This window comes from Daucus carota, chromosome 2, assembly GCF_001625215.2.
Source record: "Daucus carota subsp. sativus chromosome 2, DH1 v3.0, whole genome shotgun sequence".
NCBI classification, from domain to species: Eukaryota; Viridiplantae; Streptophyta; class Magnoliopsida; order Apiales; family Apiaceae; genus Daucus; species Daucus carota.
Window position 1 is genome coordinate 28,873,016 of NC_030382.2, and position 20,974 is coordinate 28,893,989.

A 20,974-nucleotide genomic window follows, 5' to 3' on the forward strand; every position below is an offset into this window, starting at 1 on the left:
TGAAGGTGTCTCCTTGGAAGGGTGTTAAGCGTTTTGGTATGAAAGGAAAGCTTAGTCCGAGATATGTGGGGCCTTTTGATGTTATGGAGAGAGTGGGTGAGGTTGCATATAGAGTTGCTTTGCCACCGCAGTTATCTCACGTGCATAATGTGTTTCATGTGTCTGTTCTAAAGGGCTACAAGTATCATCCGTTTCATGTGGTTCAGTATCCGTTTCTTGTGAAGAAGAAGCGGAAGCTATTTTAGATCGAGAGGAGCGAGTAATGAGGAAGAAAAATATTATGTTTGTCAAAGTTTTGTGGAAAAATCATTCGGAGCGAGAGGCTACTTGGGAATTAGAGGATTCTATTCGTGAGAGATATCCGCATTTATTCGATTCAGGTACGAGTTTTAGTTTCGTTAGATTCCGAGGACGGAATCCTTTTTAAGGGGGTATATATGTAATATCCGTATTATTTATTTAAATCTGAATTAGAATAGAATTATTAATATTAGTTTAGTATTTTTGATTTAAAATAGAATTAGTAATTAGATTATATAAAGATTAATATTAATTATTAGAGTTCTATTAGAGGTAGGATATTTTAAAGATCTATATATATTTAGAGGCCTTCTCGTTAAAACCCTAAGAAATAAAGTGAAGAGCGCAGCGGCAGAGTAAAAGGAAAAAGGAAACGGGGAGGAGAGAACAGGGGAGAGAGAGTTGGTGCGATAAAACCTTGCCAAGGTATTGATACAAATCATTGCTATAATATGATTATTTAATTACCCACCTTTTATTGTTGATAGGTTATAACCTCTAAACTATTACTCTGTCAGTATAGCTTGATTTTATTCATTCATTAGTTTGTTTAAAATTACCGTAACAGAGTTACGGCCTGATGTTCAGTGGTGTACATGCTTGAGTTAAGTCAATTAGCTGACATGTTTTGAAACTTTGGCCGTAAGCTGATTAGGCATATCGGATGTTATTAATACGATTACTAAATATTAGTATAACATATATTATGTTCGCGTAAGCCGTTTAGACATGATATCGATTAATAATAAATTATAACTTTATATTTAGGTTCGGAGTCAGGAGTTTAGCGAATTATTTGCGGAATCTCGTGAGTGTTCGATTAGCTATTTTCGAGGTACGGATTCTATTCCTTTTATTCAGCGTTACTCTCTTCGATATTAAATGATTTTGATCTGTCCTATTTTAATCCGTCCGATTTGCTAAGTTTCTTTTGTGCTATTCATTGACTGTTTTGATTTCTGAAAAAAAATTTTAAAAATCTGTTTTGAAAGATTGAAATATTTGTTATGCGGTTTTCAAAGATTTTACAAAATATGATATGTTCAGTTTATTTGAAATATATGTACCATGTGATTTTAAAGTTGTGAAAATTGTTTTGTTTGAACCCTTAGAGAGATATAGGGTATACCGAGTTACCCAGCTGTAGGGGTACTACAGCCATGTCTTTGCGGCACCATTGACATGACACTTCCGTGACAGTGTGATTGGTCACGGCGTATCCTTCTGTTAGCTCTTGGGAGGAGCTTTGGCCATTTTGATTATATGTTCAGGATACGTGGGTGCACCCAGTTCAGTTTTGATATGATTTGTGATTTGACGGTGACGTTGTATATGCCGTACACGTTATCCGATTTGTTGCACACATTAGGTACCCTATGATGTGTGTATCTGTATATGTTCTGATTTGATCTCGGTATGAAATATCCTAACCCCTTGTTGCTTCAGCCTGTTATTTTAAAATAACTGATTTATATTACTGTCAAAATATTTTAAATGTTTCTTGTTTTGTAAATGTTTCCAGTCCGTACTGGGCATTTGGCTCATGCCGTATTCTTCTTCTGGCAGGTACTTAGGGGGATTCGGGACTGTGTGATGGAGAGCAGCCCTTTCTTTTCATTATTTAGGACTTTATGGACTTCTAGCATTTATTCGGATTTTATTGTTTAGAGGTTCTATTTATTTGCATCATTCGGATTTAAATTATTTTGGAGGATTTATGTCATTCTAGAACTTATTAGAACTGTTTATCATCGTTTGGAATATATATTAGTGCTCTGTTCGCAGGTTTTGGATTTGTAGGTAACCTCTCGTCTTAATTTAAGATGAGGGTGTTACATAAGCACAGTTAGATTAGAACAAAATTAACTTCTAATTCTATAATGCAACTGATATCTACTTGCATGTTTATAATTCCTTCTCTAAATCCAAAACAAATTCTGTATTTCACATGTTTATGATTTTTTAATCTAAAATAAAAATTTCCTACCAGTTTTAATTGTAGATTCATATAAATCGCACCGTCATATAATTATTTTTATCTAATATATTTTAAAATTAATAAACCGGATATTTTAATCCAAAATAAATATTTCCTACCAGTTTTAATTGTAAAATCATATAAATCGCACCGTCACAAAATTATTTTTATCTAATATATTTTAAGATAAGTGAGCCAAATTTAAATCATATTATAATAATTCTAATATAAAATACATTTATAAATACAATCTAATGGAAGTTGACGTCACATATTCTACTCAACATATATTAAAATTTGATAGAAAAAATTTAATACTTTGGCATGATACATGAGATAAAAGGAATGATTTGATTACAATAGTTTATTTGAAGTCATTAATGGGTGTGACAGTGTATTTTATACTGCATCGCCACTATCAGATGATCCAAAATGTGTGATCAGTTTTTTTTTTTTTTTACAGGAACAAGTCTGATAAGTAGAACCTATATATTTTTACAATAATTCTGACTTACAAACATATCATAATTTCAAATTTTATTTAATTAAAAATTTTAATTTGTTATTTATAAATTAAATTCTTTCACACTATTTATAATATAATTAAAAAATCTATATCTATATCTATATACCTATATAAAGTAAAATCTCGGGCGGCCTACGTGGCGCTTCTTATGCTCTTCAATCAAAATCTCTGCTCTCTGCGCTCCTTACTATTTCTTTTATATTATGCTTATGATCAACCCTTCTGCCTCCTTATGCCTCTCCGCTTGCCTAGCAGTTATGTTCAGTCTGGGACTTGGACAGACACTTCATTTATCCGGTTCGTAACTGAAGCCTGTGTACCTACTCGGAGATTTTCTTATAAATGGCCTTCCCTGGTAACTATTTTACTTTGTATGTTGATTGATCGAGCGGGGCTCTTCGGGTTGGTCGAGCAGGGACGATACTGATGGATCTCCTCACTTCGGATTCTACGTCGGTAACGCCTGTGCTTTAGCTTTTGACCATTGCACCAGAACTGTTTGATAGAGTGCCTCAATGAAGATTTGAATTAGCTTTCGACGATTTTTTTTTTTAGGGTTGGGCCTGTGCTTTAGCTTTGGACGATTGCACCAGAACTGTTTGATAGAGTGCCTCAATGAAGATTTGAATTAGCTTTCGACGATTTTTTTTATTTTATTTTATACGGTAATCATACTGTTCTTGTGGTGTAGATTAGAAGTGATTTGAGGCTTTGGCACTCTACTGGTCTAGAAGAAATTTTGAGTTCTTAGTTTCAGTTTATTATGGAGAGGAGGTCTAAGTAGAAATTGCAGTTGTTTTAAAAAGTTTGTTTCACGCCTGGTTTTATTATTCGATTATGTTGGCGGTGTTAGGACTTAAACGCTGGTTTCAAGTGCCTCTGTACTTTTAGAGCGACTCCTAAGAGCTGCATTTCATGTGGGTAAAAAGGTTTTTGATATTGATGTTTGCAAACTTATTGTTTCTCTGTTTTTGTTGAAGTGCCTCGAATGATAGTAGGCAGGCCGCAGGAATAGGAATAGAATTTATTGTTAAGCAAAAGAAATTGAAAGGGAAAAGATTGTAAAGAGATTCTGGGTCAAATGACGGATTCAGCTAGATGATCAAAGCGGGTATGTATGTTATTCATCTCCACACTAGCAAATCACGTATATACTTTTGCTAAAATTCAGGGTTGATTTATGTTATATGATCATGATCATGGGCAATTATCTGTTTTCCAAATTTTGAAGTTATAGTAGGGAATTACTGTGCAACGGGTTAAAGAGGAAAAAGTGTGATGAGAAACACAATCTTTTGGAGAGACTCCTAGGAGCTGCATTTCATGTGGGTAAAAAGGTTTTTGATATTGATGTTTGCAAACATACTGTTTCTCTGTTTTTGATGCAGTGACTCGAATGATAGTAGGCAGGATTAGGAATAGAATTTATTGTTAAGCAAAAGGAATTGAAAGGGAAAAGATTGTGAAGAGACTCTGGATCAAATGACGGATTCAGCTAGAGGATCAAAGCAGGTATGTATGTTATTCATCTCCACGCTAGCAAATCACGTATATACTTTTGCTAATTTTCAGGGTTGATTTGTGTTATATGATCATGATCGTGGGCAGTTATCTGTTTTTGATTTATCTGGAGAGCATAGCAGCAGATTTTTAGAATCAAAACATTCTCTGGTTTATAATTATGCATCTGTAAAGCTCATTAGAATAATGTATATAAATAAGCTTAGCTGCCGTTACTGTAACATACAAAGAACAGACTCATGAACTGCCTTTATGTCTCCACTTGAATCTTTTTATCACTCTAGAGTGTTCTACTGTAATTGTTATAGTTTTTATATGTGGTTATAGTTATGTAATTAAATCATGCATGGTTGCATCATGTTCCGGGATTTGATGCTGCTGGAGTTGTAGAAATTTGGTTGACAAGAAGCTGCTTAACAAAATGCCCCCGGGTGACAACTCTGCTCCAGCAGAACTGCAATCGCTGATGGGTAAGGAATATGTGTTCAAGTTGTCACAAAACAAGTATAATATTGTTGATGACAAATCGAGAGAATCATGGGCGCAAGAGAAAGCTCGCACCTGATCTCAGGTTGCTTCTTAGAGTCAGACCTTGCACAGGACTTAAGGCCTTATTAGCTTCATCCATGTTATAGTGCCAACTTTTTATGACTCATGCATGCCATAAAACAAGGCATATGTAATTAGAACCTGGCTTCTCCTTTTATTTTTACCCTGTCACCGATGTTTTCCAATTGACAATTTCCCTTACCTTCTGCATTGTGGCTCTTCTAAAGTTGACTGCATGTTTGGTTACTTGATTTTTCTTTAAAAAGGGAATGGGCACTAAGATTTGTAAATAATAATTATATAAATTTAATATCCAAGCAAAAAAGATTAATGGCCCAAAAAATTTATTATTAATAGAAAACTATTTTGGCCAAAATGATATGATAACCAAAAAAAGAATAAACTTGTGCAATGTTACAAAAGTTCAAAATAAATATATATTGAAAAGATTCCAACTCTCCACCCAAAAAATTGGAAGAAAAATAGGGATGGAAGAAAAAATAATATTTGTGTAGATATGAGATATTTATATAACAATATACAAGTGGGAAAATAAGTTTATTGCATAAATTTTGAATTTAACAATATTAGAAAAATATAAAAGGTTCCAAAAAAAGTATTATTGATAAAAAATGTGTTGGTCCAGAACGATTTAGCCCAAAAAAAATATTATTAGTAAAATACTATGATGGTCAAAATGATTTGGTAACTAAAAAAATAATAAACCTATGCAGTGCTAAAAAAAGAAAAAGATATATTGAAAAGTAACTACTTCTCTACCCAAAAAAATAGGGGTACAAGAAAAAATGATTTGTGTGGGAAAAATTTACATAATATTATGCAAGTAATATGATAAAGAATATGTGTATAAATTTTTGATACAACTTGGTTCTTTGGGAGAAAAAAAAGGGGCAAAGTTGTAACATTTAACAATTTTAAAGAAATGTAAAAGGATTCAATAAAATTATTATTGATTATAAATGTGTTGGGCCAAAATAAATTGATCATGAAATAAGGTCACAGAAATATACAAATACAACAAGATCTTTTTTTTTTCCCTTCGAGGCGGTGGTAAAAGAAAAAAGTGGTGTCAGCAATTGGCTCGATTATCGTAATTTTGAATCAGAAGAGAGATTCATGATATTTTTCTACTTCATAAAATTTTCAAAAACCGCGCGAAACGCGGGTTATACACCTAGTTTATAAATAATTAAAAAGCTCATTTACATTGGCTATAAGCTATTAAAAAAAAAACCACAACCCTCGAACAACCATCCTGTTCCTGGCTATCCGTCCAAATAAGCGCATTTACCCTGCTCAGTTTTGCAAACTAGCCCAGGTAAAACTCCAGTCGTGTCCTCCTCTGTCTAAGCTCCGAGTCTCAATATGAATTCCTTGCGCCACTCTCGATTACACACTCCAATTTCACGCACTAACTTCCCCAAACTCACTTTCTTTCTACACACACAAACAACCCCTTCTCAACATTCCAATCCCTCAACAAACCCTTGTCAAAATCTTGACATAACCCACGTTTCTCAGCTCATAGCAAAACAACACTGGTCAGAAATCAAAACCCTTCTTAAACCCACATCCCCCACAACATTTCTTCAGTTGTTGTTCAATTATGGCACTGATCCTGAGCTGATTCTCTCTTTTTTCAAATGGTCACAGCTCCACTTCAAGGTTTCACATTGTCTTGAACATTATTGTAGGCTCTTTCATTTACTTGCAAGTGCTAAAAAGTATAGAAAGATTCGATCTTTATTGTGTGTGTTTGTTAGAATTGAGAGGTATAGTTGTTCCTCTGTGTTTCATACACTTTTGAATTTTAGTGATAGAGTTTCTGATAATTCTGTGATTGTTGATATGTTGATATTGGCTTATGTTAATAATTGTGATGTGGGGTTGGCTTTAGAGGGGTTTGAGAGAGCTGGGGATTACGGGTTTAGGTTGTCGGTTTTGTCGTGTAATCCTTTGTTGAATTTGGTTGTGAAAGAGGGGAAGTTTAGGGCGGTGGAGGTTTTGTATAAAGAGATGATTAGGAGGAGGATTGAGCTTAATTTGATTAGTTTTAATATTGTGATTAATGGGTTTTGTAAGGCTGGGAAGTTGCAGAAGGCTAGTGATGTTGTTGAGGATATGAAGGTGTGGGGGATTGAGCCGTCGGTGATTACTTATAATACACTTATTGATGGTTATTGTAAGAAGGGAAGGACGGGGAAGATGTTTAAAGCTGATGCATTGTTGAAGGAGATGGTGGCTAACAAAATTTCACCTAATGAAGTTACATATAGTATTCTTATTGATGGGTTTTGCAAGGATGGAAGTGTATCTGCCGCTGTGAGAATTTTTAAGGAAATGCAGGCACAGCAGTTCACGCCTTGTGTGGTTGCCTATAATGCACTAATTAACGGGCATTGTAGAGATGGGGAAATTGATAAAGCTCTTGTTTTGAGGGATGAGATGGTGGTTTCAGGTCTGCAGCCAGATCTTGTTACTTTTAATGCTCTTATAAATGGGTTATGTAAGAAGAGTATGCTGAAGGAAGCTAAAGAGTTGTTTGATTGCATTGCTAAAGAAGGTCTTTACGCGAATGTAATTTCGTTTAATACATTGATTGATGCCTACTGCAAAGCTGGAGAACTGGAGGAAGCAATCAAGTTACGTAGTCGGATGTTGGATCAAATGGTCATCCCCAATGTTTCAACTTATAATTGTTTGATTGACGGTTATAGTAAAAAGGGGAACCCTGAAACTGCCAGTAAGCTTTTAGATGAAATGAAGTATAAGGGTCTGAGTCCCAATGTTGTCACCTACAACATACGTGTAGATGCATTATGCAATAAGGGAAGGTCCAGAGATGCAGTCAAACTTTTAGACGAGATGATTGACGCGGGTTTAAGACCATCTCACACAACATACAACATTGTAATGGATGGTTATTGCAGGGAAGGCAACCTGCGAGCAGCTTTAAATGTGAGAAGACGAATGGAGACACAAGGGCTGCGACCAAACACTGTAACATATAATGTGCTACTTAAGGGCTTATGTGAGAAGGGGAAGCTGGAAGATGCAAATACATATCTTAATCAGATGCTGGAGAAGGGTTTGATCCCTAATAAAGTAACCTATGACATTGTTAGAGAGGGGATGATGGAGAAGGGATTTGTTCCAGACATTGATGGGCATATCTATACTAGTTCTGTAAGCACTTAACTAGCACCGAAAAGGTGCATTAGTACCGCTAAAAGCACAGTTGGCTGATATATTGAAAAATTGGGAAACTGCCAAATTTGTGTATGTTCCCTGGAGAAGAGTATCCTGGAACTTGAATCTTAAAAGACTACTGTGGGCTTTCATATCTCGTCCATTCCTCATCAGTTTGAGTAATTAAACATGTCTCGGAAAATTCTCACGAAGGAGAGTCCCACCAGCATCACTAGTTGCCCTCAACAATTGCTTGTTCAATATACGGATCAAAATGACTTGATAATTCGGGGTCAGAATCCTTATTTTTTAGCACCTCTAACAAGATTGTTAGATACCCCTGGAAGCGAATACCACAACCATGCGCAGCAAAACTAATGACAAGCCTGCATTTATGTAATCTAGAACAGTTCTATGTCTTGCACGGACGGGCTATATAGCTAGTTTGAATCGAAGATTAACATTATGTAGAGGTTTTAACAATTAAAGTGCTTTAGTTGTACCCAAAGAGTCATCGGTGCAACGATTACATTTAGTATTTGTATATACATGAAACCTGCAATATATTAAACTGATGACATTCTGTTATTTATCTTTGAAATAGATTTGTAATTTTGGATGAAAATTTGAGGATTTTGTATATCAGGTCCAGTTAAAGCATAATATTGTTTCTCATATCATTCTCATTAGATATTGCAACTTCAATACTTTTCTCCCAAAAAAATAATTTATCGTCCAAGCTGCTTACAGAAATCCAATTCTTGTTTGACCAATTATATTTTACAGTGCTTTGGCAGGTAAAGTTACACTGTTTTTTCATACTGGATAAAATGTACCATCATCTGCTCTCTATTTAACTCCAACACTCTGAAACAATATCGCCTCATAGAATGGATATTTAGATGAAAAAGCTCGTCTACAAACAAATGTTCAAACTTCAAACTTTAACGTCCAGAATTCCGCGTAGGTAGACAGGTTCACAAGAACAGATACGGAAAAGAGTAACTCTGTCAAATTCTTTAGAAGTCCATTCTTTATGGGGTCCTATTCCCTACCAACCGGTTGCCGGGACTGTACGGGGTCATTAGATTTAGATTTCAAGGGCTCAGATCCAATCAAAGTTTTTAGGTATCCGCTATAAATATCCGCGGAATGAAAGGATTCCTTTCCGCGGATAATATCCGCGGATACATTAAAAACTCAAAATTTGATCTGAGCCCTTGAAATCTAAATCTAATGGCCCCGTACAGTGTGTTAGATAACCCCTTCCCGGCAACCGGTTGGTAGGAAACATGACCCTTCTTTATGACCATTGCAAAATGTAGTGGGTGTTTGGCACGGGTTTATAAGCCCGGCTTCTGAATTATAAGTTAGAAGCACTTATTTGTACCGTTTGTGTTAGAAGTACTTAAAAAAAGCTACGATTACTAGCTTTTGTCTCACGGCTTCTAATTATTTCCCTAACACTTTTATCACTTATAAGTCTTAACTTGCTTCTAATTTCTACTTCACTTTTTTACTTTAAGCAATAAGCATTTATTTTAAGTTCACCCAAACGGCCCCGTAATAATACTAACTTTGTCAGCACTACAAGTGTCTAAGAGAAAGAAGACACAATCAGGCGAATCGGGTAATTATTTTTGAGTAAGCATAAAAACTTTTCAATTTTTTTAATTCATTTTTGTCGTATTCTAAATTTTCTCTAAGTGCATACCCCTTTCTCTCTCTCTCTCAAAAACCCATCTTTACTATCTCAAAAACCGATTATAAAATATCAAATAGTCCAAGGATTCACATACAAACTCAACAACTTCGTGACTATTGTGGATACGGCTCAGACTCATTCTAACTTTCATCCAATGATGAAGATTTGTTGTTGAGTATTTTGAGATAATCATTCGTAGGCAAGGACGGATACCACCAATTTCAAGTCTTTTATCTATTTTAATTCAAAAGTGTGGAGAACATATTGATGGTTTTTATCTATCCATTAATTATTATAATAAATACATAAATTATGTAATAAATACAAGAGAAATAAACCATGAATTAGAGTTCTTCGTTGGCTACCATGAAATATTGTTTGCTAAAGAAATATTGTTGGCTACCATGAAATCCAAAAATTCAAGTCTCCAACTAAACATATTTCGGAATTCAAGATAGTTTGAAAAAATGCCAACCAAAAACACATTAGGACCATTAATTGATATTGATACTTCTCAAAACAGAGCTAAAGTCATGACTCAGAAAGAATAGGCCACAATCTACACTCATCCAAAAAATTAAGGTCATTAAAGGGAGAGTAGTTAAGTCTAACAGATGGATCTCCAAAAAGCTTTTTTCTATAAATTTATGGATGAGTGTTAAATAGTTAAAGTGGAAGAGTCATAAGTTTATCAAAGCAGGATGACACAAAAACTAAAGATGAGGATTCAAATTACTTAAAGCTAGCAACTAAGAAAAATGAAAAGAATAAATGATGAACAAAAGTGGTCGGAAAAAAAGATTGAAAAATGGTATTGAGAAATAGAAGAGTATGAAAGGAGATCTAGTGATCAAAAGACTCAAGGCCTTGATATTGCTCAACATACCAACAAGGCAAAAGAGAATAAAACTAGACTATCTAGAGTATACATCGCTATCTGAACTTCATGAACCAGCTAAAAAGCTTAAGGAAAGAATTTTTTTTTTGTAGAAATTGAAGATCAATGATATTCTTAGAAAAGACTTTATATATATTATATATGAATAACTCTCTTGTACTCTCAAAAATCTAATAGTCTATATAAATTGAGTTGTAGTTATTTCGTGTTATCTTTGCATTTCTCTAAATTTGGGGTAGTCTTATCCTCATGCACGACATTTGTGATAAGCAGACTTTTCACAAATTGAGGGAGATTTTTGAACAATTTGTGTCTAGTATGATAACAAACTTTGTCACATTGACCCTCTAAATATTGGATTTTGTTTCCAAGTTATGTATTTAAAATTTTCAATATAGTTAAGTGCTAATAGTTTTCCAAGCATTTTGTGGTCCATGTTAACAAGTTTTCTAATATTGTTGTGGACAATTCTGTTGTGTAGTTTTATAGGATCATTTTTGAAAATTCTGTAAAGAAATGCATGTGCTGTTTTAAGCCATCACTCTTGCATTCTAGCATCAAGAAACAATGGAAAACATAGTGAAAATGATATTCAAAAGCATTTTTTTTATTTTTGTTTCAAGAAAGCAACTGAGAATTCCTTTTGAATACTCAGATTATAGCACCTTTGAATTCAATACACTATTAAGTTTAGAATTTAATTTTATACGTGTTTTATTTACGCATATATTATCTGCATGCAAGTTATGTTTGTGTTATAATACTATTATTAAGCTTTAAGAAAATTCAAGTTTAAATTATAATGTTAAAACAAAAAATATATACATAAACACTTGTTCACCATGTTTATGTGTATTTGTCATGCCTCACAATAGATTATATCATTGTACAAATGAAAAACCTATCGGAAAATATTATTATTATTTTTTAATAAATCATAAATTACATATTAACTTAAAATATTCTTCCAAGGGCTCCAAATCCGTGAGAAGAAACCTTAAGAAAACCTATGTCCTAAAGTCTAAACATACACATTCTATAATCGGTTTTTCTATGGTGTGCCCATGGGCACACAATAGACACTAAATTCTATGAGTTTGGAGCATTTTTATTGGCCATCTAATCATAAATAAAGATGGTCCCCCTGCATTTACATCAAGTCCACCAATTAAAATCCACCAATCTCATCAAATTTAGTGTATAATGTGTGCCCATGGGCACACACTAGAAAGACCCTTCTATAATTACCAGAAATCATTACATGAACATTTCCCATTTTTAAAGTGGTGAAATCGAGAACGATCCCTAACAACAATCTCCCTATCATAAATCTGTGAAATGAGCTTTGTCACAAAATGGCAGTCCTCACAGACTCTGAGATTTTTCATCAATCGAATAGTTGTCCCGGGTGTCGAGTTGATGAGGCCATAGGCTATAGCTAGTCGTTCGCTATGGTGCCATACTGCATTTTCTTTGTCTTCCTCGTCAATGTCATGTAATATTTGACTTGTGTTGGCTAAGTATCCTTCATTCTGCAACCTCTCCTTAATCTTGTCCAGCATAAAATATATTTCCTCTGATTGAGGGTGTGTCGAATCACCTACTTTAAATTCATGCCAAGTTCCTTCCAAATCTATCGAACTGCAACCACCATTTGTTTTCACTCCTCTTTCTTTCATCAATTTTCTCACCCTTGAAGCATCTTCCCATCTCCCGGCCTTGGCGTAGATGTTTGATAGTAAAGTGTACCTTCCGCCATTTTGTGGCTCCATTTCTAGTAAAAGGTCTCCAACTTTTTCGCCTAATTCAAGATTTCCATGCTTCCAACATGCACCTAATAATGCTCCTAGAATAGCACCATTTGGTTCCATTGGCATGGAGCCTATAAGTTTCTCTGCTTCAAAGAATAACCCTGCCCGTCCTAAAAGATCAACCGCGCAACCATAATGCTCCACTTTAGGTGCAACTCCATAAACATCCTTCATATTGTTCATATACCACATCCCTTCATCCACTAAGCCTCCATGAGCACAAGCATTCAAAATATTCAAAAATGTGATATCGTCTGGTTTTATTCTTTCTTTCTCCATCTTCTCCAAAAGATCGATTGCATCTCTAGCCCTACCATGGATAGCCAACCCATTGATCATGGCATTCCAAGAAAAAACTTCTTTCACTTTCATGGTTTCAAAAACCTCCCATGCCAAATCCAGCCGCCCACATTTAGCATACATATCAACGAAAGAAGTTCCCATAACTGCATTAATAGGAATTTTATTCTTCTTCACGTACCCATGAATCCATCTACCTTGATCAAGTGCCCCAACATTACCACAGGCGGAAACCACACTAGACAGAACGAATTTCTTGGGCCTGATTTTTGCTTTCTGCATTACTTCAAAAATCTCTATCCCCTCTTTATAATAACCCCCTTGATTATAACCATCAATCATAGCACTCCAAGACACCTCATCCTTGATAGGCATTCTACCAAAGAATTCCTTAGCTTCCTCAATCATACCACACCGTGCAAAACCACTAACCATTGCATTCCAAGAACTGACATTCTTGTCTTCAAATCCCTCGAATAACAATTTAGCATCCTCAACATTTCCAAATTTCATGTACCCATCAATCATAGCATTATAACAAATAACATCCGAGTCACCATTTGTACAAAGAATATTCCTGGCCTCCTTCAAACACTTGAAAGAAGAATACATCTGAATCCCAGAACTCTTTATATATCCATCTCCCATAAGTCCATTTTTCACCACACGGGCGTGAATCTGAGCACCTTCTTTACTAGCTCCCGCGACCAGACAAGCCTTAAACAATGGAGGATATGTGTACTTATTGGCCCTGGAGTCCGTAGCCACCATCTCATGGTGAAAAGAGAGAGCCAACTCAGGCTCATTGTTATCTAAACATCCCTTGATAACAGCATTCCAAACAAACACATTTGGCTCAGGCACTCGTTCAAGAATCTCGATGGAAGTGCTAAAACTGCCAAAATGTGGAATTGCATAGGATCCAATCAAAGTTCCAGCTACAAAGTGGTCCTGGACATGGTGGGTTTTCAGTATCAGAGCATGAACTTGCTTTAAGTTCTGAAGTGAAGTGGTGCATTTTGTGGCTAATAGGTGCAAGAAGTACTTTTTCTGGGAAAGATTGTTTAAGCTAGAAGAAGATGAGTTGGTATTTTGTGGGAGTTGTTTGGCTGTGAGATGATAAGGTAGCTCAGTTGTGGTTGTGGTGCTCATATCTTCTAATAGTCATTCACTGTAAGGCAGGATAGATATAGGTAACTAACAAGTCTGTCAAGGGATAAAAGTGAGCATGTATTATCCAAAATATAGACAGACCCTACCCCATTTGGAGGCTCCATCAAGTCTTACTTTGCATTAACCATAAAAAAAAAACTGATTGTTATCACTTCCACTAAACTAATCCAGGAAAACATCAACCAACTTGCAGATTTCAAAAAGACTTCTGCTGGTTACAAAGTATACACAAAATTTACAAAATTTTATAATATATTAGGTGGAATGGCACCCACTCTAACTAGGGAACTTTTAAAATCACTGCTCCCAGTAAAGCCTCCAGGACCCAACAATTTTTACTTGACTACCTCAAGTGTACCCATCCCAGTTGAGCTGAAACTCGGGATCAGTTGATGCAGAGTTCTGCACAATCTCCGCAGCTAACTGTTCGTTTGTAACAGTGTCGCCCGCATCAGATGGCAAAGCCACATGGTATGCATCATCTGGTAGACTCACATGGTAGTCCCCGTCAGTTTGCAAAGAAGGTAAAGAAGGTTTTGCAAAGTCAATCACAAGATTTGGATTTGTGGTAACCACATTTTGCGTTTCTGCAATCTGATCATATACTATCTTGAACTCAGCCATCTCTCGGGTATATCTCTCCTTGTCTCTTTTACTTGCCTCAATGTATGGCTGCAATACAACAGTAAAAAACTTCCAGTGTTAAATTGGATAAAGAACTGTTTTGAAAGACATATTAATCTTTACTAGACTGGTTTATCCTGGACCTAGCATATTTGTGCAGCAAAGTTTTGTTAGAGCAATTGGTTCAAATGAGAACGATTAGGCACATATATATACCTTTCGGGCGCTCTCAGAGAGACGCCTCCATGCCTCATTTGCCATATCTCTGTATTGGCCAGCTGAGTCCTCCCCGTGTATCATCTTTAATCTTTCACATTCCATCTTGAGAAAGATCATGTATCCTGTTCTAAAACCCACGGGAGCATTTGAGTGTTTCTTCATTTCCTTCATATATGCCTTCTTCGTTTCCTTGGCTTTTGTTGGTGTTTTTAAGACTACACCTGTCTCTTCTGTTGGCACTTGCAATGGTGAGTTCCTCTCAACTGACTTGATCTCTGCTTGGATTTCAATACACGATTAAAAGTTGATACTATATTTAAGAGACACGTAAATTTAAACATCCGGGCAGCCGCCATATGAACTTCATTAATAAGTAATGACCAAATGTCATCTCCTAACAGAGTAGAAAGGCATGAATATTTCTGTAGTACCTAGCTTTTTATGAATGTTTTCTTGGTTACCACTGCTCTAACAAGTTTGGAACAAAATTACATACACGACAACTTGAGTCTACTGACGATAACTAGGCTGCAGTCTCCTACCAAGGGCAACTCACTCCATATTTATAATATTGAGATTTCAAAAGACTAAAGCATTAATGACAAGCACGCCAATTCGCATGTTAGATGATAAAAAATTACTAGTATAAATGACTGTTATGGGAATCTGCTCGTGCCACAATTTAGTAAACAAGCCAAATCTGTTAACTACATGTCGAGGATTATCAAATTACAGTAATCAATTTACATGATATAAACTCGAGTAATGTACAAAAATAACAGACCTGTAGGCAAGTGGGCAGGACCTGTAGGCAAGTGGGCAGGACTTTGCACGGAAGCCCTTTTTTCTACCAGGCTATCATCATTACCCTCACTATGCTTTCGCTTCTTCGTCAGGCCGCCTGATTTTTTGCCAGAACTAAAAGATTGACCTGCAAAAATATGGCAATGAAAAGTCGAAACTATTTCAGTTTACACCAAAGCTGACTTTTGAGAGTGATGATGCATGGAGGACAACATAAATTCAAGACAAAATTAAACAGTAAAAGAAATATTAAATGTCTGCTGTCCTTGTAGTGTTTGAAGCATTTACAAATAGCCGTTGTAAACGCTTCACCAAACCTGTTAGAGCAGCTTTCAACAGTTGAGCTTCCTTTACTTTAGAAGGAGAACGGTAGTAGTATGTTTGCTCAAACTGATAAAAGAGATTTGCATAAAGCATTTGAATTTGATTTGGTGGTACTAAAACACTGCTATCTGCATTTAAGGAAGATGCAACTTCATCCCATAGCCCGTCTTTGCTTACCTAAAAGAGAGCAAGTGGATGCCATCAAACTAATAAGATAATGTTAACTATCAGCTGCTAAGACCATACTAATAGAACATAGAAAATACAACAAAAATTTAGGAACACGGTAGGGAACCTACCATGTAGAATCTGGAAACAGAACTGTAAATTGAAAGAAGTGATCATTATTTCTATCCTATCATTTATAAAGAACCAATTCGTAGCCAGAAGTATTACAGGACTCACAATCCTTTAAGCCTTAATTTTGTATTGCAGTGTACAATAAATCACCAACCCGTTTACCCAATAAACAAAATCTTCTAATGATATTAGATATTACAAACAATTTCTTGATTGCCACCAACATATGTTAAATTCATATGTATAAACTTAATAATGCTATTAGTATGATTCTATAAGTGTAGTACATATATCTATGGGGGTTCCATTTAATAACGTGAAGATATTTCTATGTATTATAGAATCACTGGTAAACTTGCTTCTAGTGGAGTATGCCAAATTTAATTTTTCCTATATACAATGGATTTATTTATGATTTTTCACAAAAAAAAAAGTAAGTATATTATAGAGAGAGCAAGCAAACATATTCGCGAGACCTTTGATAACTAAAGAAAATTCACTGAATTAATGATGAACAGGCTTCATTAAGAAAAAAAATCTGAGAAATTTATGTAACATATAAAGATTAGGCGTACCTGACAGTATCCTCCTCTATCAATCACATCTTTATAGAAACGGTACAGGTTAACTTTCGTCTCGCGGAAATCGAAACTGTTAATTTTTGAGTTGCATCAAACTAATATTCTGAACAAAAAATTATCCTTTTTAAAAAGAAACATGTTTGAATTAGTACAATATTAAAACACAATTGTATACTATACACAATGGCAAAATGCATCTCCTCACCATATTTACCATATCAATATGGGTTTGTGGAACAGATAATACACAGCAAAGAAAATAGCAGGATCAATATATGCTATCTATATTGCCTTACCGTTAAACCTGACTAAATGGAGAATTATGTTGACCGTAAATTTTATCTATACACCCATGCCATGAGCTATCTGAAACTAAACCTCCATTTTTTTTTTAATTTCCTTAAATGCCAAAACAAATAAAAACCATGACAAATATCCCCAAAACTAACATTTGGCTCTTAAAAATATGCAGTATTGAAAATCTAATATGTCGGCCTGGAAATTTCCCTGAATGGTATTAGATATCCCTAATGGAAAAAAGCAGCATAAGTTAAAATTGAAAGCTTTTACGGGAGTGGAGTCTTGCATGCCCTTGTCCAGTTGCACTGACAGACACAATATGTATGAATAAAACACAAACACACACAATGTATAACAGAGTGAGAGAGAGATAGGGGGGAGAGAGAGAGAGAGAGAGAGATAGGGGAGAGAGGGAGAGAGTTTGGGGGAGAGAGAGAGAGAGAGAGCGGGGGGGGGGGGGGGGAAGAGGGAGAGAGAGAGATAGGGGGAGAGAGGGAGAGAGAGGTATATGATTATGGACGTACTCACATTAGACTGAGGCCAGAGGTCTGATAAAACTTGGTTAGTTTGTCATAAAAATCCTCCTCACGAGAAGGGGAAGAAGAGAGGTTGAGGTTATTACTGGGACCCGCGATCGGAAATGCATTGCTATCCGCGCCGTTCATTTCAGCCTCCGCTGCTTGCATTCTAATGTCTGGACTGAACTCTTCTTCTTCTGTTTTGTGTTTCTCTCTGGACTCTCAATAACTCGCTCACTGTCTTTCTGTGTTGTGTACTTGTGTTTGTAAGTTGCAACACACAGAGAGAAAGAGAGAGAGAGAATGAGGGTTTGTTTCTCCTTTATCGATTTTTGTGTTGTTGAGAGTTTCGCCTATGACCAGACTCTGCCACGCCATTTTTGTGGGCCATGTATTCTTCTTCCACGTGGACAGATCTCCGCCGTCTGTGGACTTCATTTTACGCTTTCTTTTTGCTACTTCATTTTAGAATGTTCAAAAACCTATATATTTCATGGGATTCGCTATTTTATTAGGAATATTTATAAAAATGTCAATTTTTTACAAATTATTTATAACAATACTATCAAGTCGATTTTTTTAAAAAAATATCACATCTTTGTTAAATATTTACAAAAATATGATTTGCAACTTCTGCATCCTCATTTACAACATCGGTTTGCAACTGTTAGAAATGAGGTTGCATAAGTGGCAAATTAAACTTCTCATTGGCAACGATTGCAAGAAGATGTTGTACAAATTGCAAATCGTATATTGTTACATAAGTTCTAAATGAAATTTCTCATTTGCAACTATTTGCAACCGATGTAAAATGTTGTTGCAAATGAGGTTGCAGAGGTTGAAAGTCGTATTTTTTTAAATAATTTATATAAAATGGTATTTCTAAGAATATTGAAAGTTGGCAATTATATTTTTATAAAAAATTTCAAAAAGTTAGGCAGTTACGAAAAAACCCTTACAAGCTTTTTTTCTGAATTTTTTTTATTCTCGCAAAGTGTTATCCTTAGTTATAGAAAGTATCCATGTTGAAATTATTGAAAAAAATCGTAATTTTTAAAAAATAACGCATAAATAAATCGTGCATTCAACACATTTGTAATTGGGGTTCAACATCGGGTGTAGAACACTAATTATCATTTTGTTGAATATATTTATGAAGATACTTAAACTATATCTCTTCGGTTTGGTTAGGGACTAAAAACATAAATATTGGTTATATAATACGTTTAACTCAGTTCTTACATTAAAAACTTAGTTTATGTACTTATCGAACACAATTTTAATCATGTTCAACAAAATATGTTAAAAAAATGTTGAATTCAAATTATATATGTGCTAAACGCGGAGTTTATTTATATGTTTTCTATCCGAATAGTCAAACTATATTAAGGAAATATGTCAATAAATAAGTCAATTAGATTTCAAAATATATTATATATTCACTTCCTTTCACAATTTAACTTATTAATATTAAGAATTCATTCAATTATTTCATAATTTAATGCAGCCGAATTAAAACTTCACTGTATATTGAAAAAAAGATTAAACTTTTTTTTAATTTTTTCAGGAAAAAAAATTAAACTTTTTAAATATTAATTAAATTAATTATCATAAATTAGCAGTATATCACTAAACTAAAATAAATTGTATAAAATAGTATGAAAATAAAAATTTATAGTGATATCGTGATCAAGTATATGTTTATAAAAATGAAATTGTATTTGAAATGATTTTGTACATTTAATATGACTTTTATCAATCTATAAATTGATTTAATTTCTAGAAATATTAATAAAATTTCAGTATACATTTTTGTACTCATGTTAAATTTTTTTGTCTTATTACGAGATAAAATGATCGTTAAAACTTAAAAACAATAATAATTTTAAGAAATAAGTAAATAACTAATGGGATTCATTTGCTCCATAAATTCATTTTTATGCTAAATGTGATAAATACCTCTTATCTAATATTTATTAAAAATTATTTGATATCTTTTTTTTCCTTTTTTTGGTATCTATTAAACCTAATTTATGCCAGTGCTATGATTTGCAAAATTTCCAAAAGCACATCTAACTATTGCAGAATGGTAAATTCTTTAGGGGCATCAAGGTAACTTCCACGCATAAACAAGTATATAAGTCGGGTCTTCGATCATCCACCGGGTTACCCACCCATCTTGCAAAATTTTCAGCGTCCACGCTATCCCCATTGCCTATCATAATCTCTATACATAATAAGTTGAAAATGACTCATCCCTTTAATCACGCCATCTGTTACTACTAGGTATTTTTTCAAATCAAAATCTATTATGTGCGTGAGTTTTTTCTTCATCATCAAAGCCTGAAGTAGTCTCTTAGGTCTTTATTAACGTTATGGATGATACTGCAAATTCTAGAGGTGATTTTTCTTCTCTTATGTCTAGCATATGGTTGTGATAATGCTCTAACTTATTTGTTTACACTGATTTATAGCGTCCAAACGTACTCTACAATCCATTTCGCTGTCTCCTTCTGCGTGGAAATATGGTAATACCTTGGTTGCAGAACTCTTCAACGCTAGTTAGGACAAAGGCTATGAGCACGCCTGTTTCTTTTATTAGTTTTCGATATTATGTCTTCATGTTGTCCACTCTGCATGTTTGCTTGAAGCTCCAAGACGTCGTATGCATCCTGTATAGAAGTTTTTTGCTGGTGACAATATATCTAAGACTAACGATATTAACTGCAGAAGGCAGTTTCATAGTGGTATACATATTTCGCAACAGTTAATTACGGCGCATCTGGTTGTACGCAGGGACGGAGCCAGGTTTATCATTGTTGACTGTTGTTAAACAGGGGAGCTGATTCTTAGACGTGGAAGCTGAGCTTTAGTTCAAAAAATCAATAAATGAGCAGGTAGGAATCGAACTCTGATTTAGCTAGCCACAATCCCATGCTCGAACTCTGGTTTAGCCAGCCACAATCCCATGTTCAGACCATGGGACAAGAAATCAACTATAATTTTTTTTTTTGTACAAATTGCTAAGAGCTATAGAACCTGCTGGGGGCAAGTACCCCCACTGCCCCCACCTTGCTCCGTCCTTGGTTGTAAGCCAGTAATTTCTTTGTGCTCAATGTGTTACTGTGAATTGCAACAGATATAATTACTCTTTCACCGATAAAATTACTCTTTCATAGATTAGCAAAACTAGCACAATCTCAGACGGTCCTAAAGTAAGCAATAACGATTTGAATCATTATTGTACACCTGAAATAAATTCGACATTCTGAAGTATAATCCTATTGCTTATTTGCATAGTATATCCTCATTAATGTATTTGAGGCTCTGAAA

General features: G+C 34.8%; 3 protein-coding genes and 1 long non-coding RNA gene across 5 annotated transcripts; 2 read left to right on the plus strand and 2 right to left on the minus strand.

The window, feature by feature from the left end:
• Positions 1–2,892: 2,892 nt before the first annotated feature.
• Positions 2,893–5,080, plus strand: LOC135150590 (uncharacterized). Its single transcript, XR_010288740.1, has 2 exons — positions 2,893–3,915; positions 4,036–5,080. It is a non-coding gene; the product is annotated as an uncharacterized LOC135150590 (long non-coding RNA).
• A 1,054-nt stretch (positions 5,081–6,134) lies between these two features.
• LOC108206670 (pentatricopeptide repeat-containing protein At1g09820) lies at positions 6,135–8,759 on the plus strand. The gene has a single exon (XM_017377050.2). It carries the CDS (start codon positions 6,261–6,263, stop codon positions 8,091–8,093), a length of 1,833 nt encoding a protein of 610 aa, XP_017232539.1. The 5' UTR covers positions 6,135–6,260; the 3' UTR covers positions 8,094–8,759.
• Positions 8,760–11,589: 2,830 nt separating this feature from the next.
• LOC108206066 (pentatricopeptide repeat-containing protein At5g66520-like) lies at positions 11,590–14,009 on the minus strand. Its single transcript, XM_017376240.2, has one exon. The coding sequence runs from the start codon at positions 13,948–13,950 to the stop codon at positions 11,932–11,934; it is 2,019 nt and encodes a 672-aa protein (XP_017231729.1). The 5' UTR covers positions 13,951–14,009; the 3' UTR covers positions 11,590–11,931.
• An 87-nt stretch (positions 14,010–14,096) lies between these two features.
• Positions 14,097–17,944, minus strand: LOC108208228 (high mobility group B protein 10). 2 transcript variants are annotated; one of them, XM_017378740.2, is made up of 6 exons: positions 17,652–17,944; positions 16,818–16,893; positions 15,936–16,119; positions 15,620–15,745; positions 14,812–15,089; positions 14,097–14,643 (listed from the first exon to the last, which is right to left on the minus strand). In XM_017378740.2, the coding sequence occupies exons 1-6, from the start codon at positions 17,807–17,809 to the stop codon at positions 14,320–14,322; spliced, it is 1,146 nt and encodes a 381-aa protein (XP_017234229.1). In that variant the 5' UTR covers positions 17,810–17,944; the 3' UTR covers positions 14,097–14,319. The 2 variants fall into 2 exon arrangements, with proteins under 2 accessions (XP_017234229.1, XP_017234227.1); XM_017378738.2 differs by having other exon boundaries at positions 14,108–14,643; positions 15,599–15,745.
• Between the last annotated feature and the right edge of the window lie 3,030 nt (positions 17,945–20,974).

Coding starts and splice junctions, on each gene's coding strand:
- LOC108206670 (XM_017377050.2), top strand. CDS start 6,261: ATGAATTCCTTGCGCCACTCTCGATTACACACTCCAATTTCACGCACT.
- LOC108206066 (XM_017376240.2), bottom strand. CDS start 13,950: ATGAGCACCACAACCACAACTGAGCTACCTTATCATCTCACAGCCAAA.
- LOC108208228 (XM_017378738.2), bottom strand. CDS start 17,809: ATGCAAGCAGCGGAGGCTGAAATGAACGGCGCGGATAGCAATGCATTT. Junction 15,090..15,598: donor TCCTGCCCACTTGCCTACAG/GTCTGTTATTTT, acceptor AAATCCAAGCAG/AGATCAAGTCAGTTGAGAGG. Junction 14,644..14,811: donor TCTCTGAGAGCGCCCGAAAG/GTATATATATGT, acceptor GTTGTATTGCAG/CCATACATTGAGGCAAGTAA.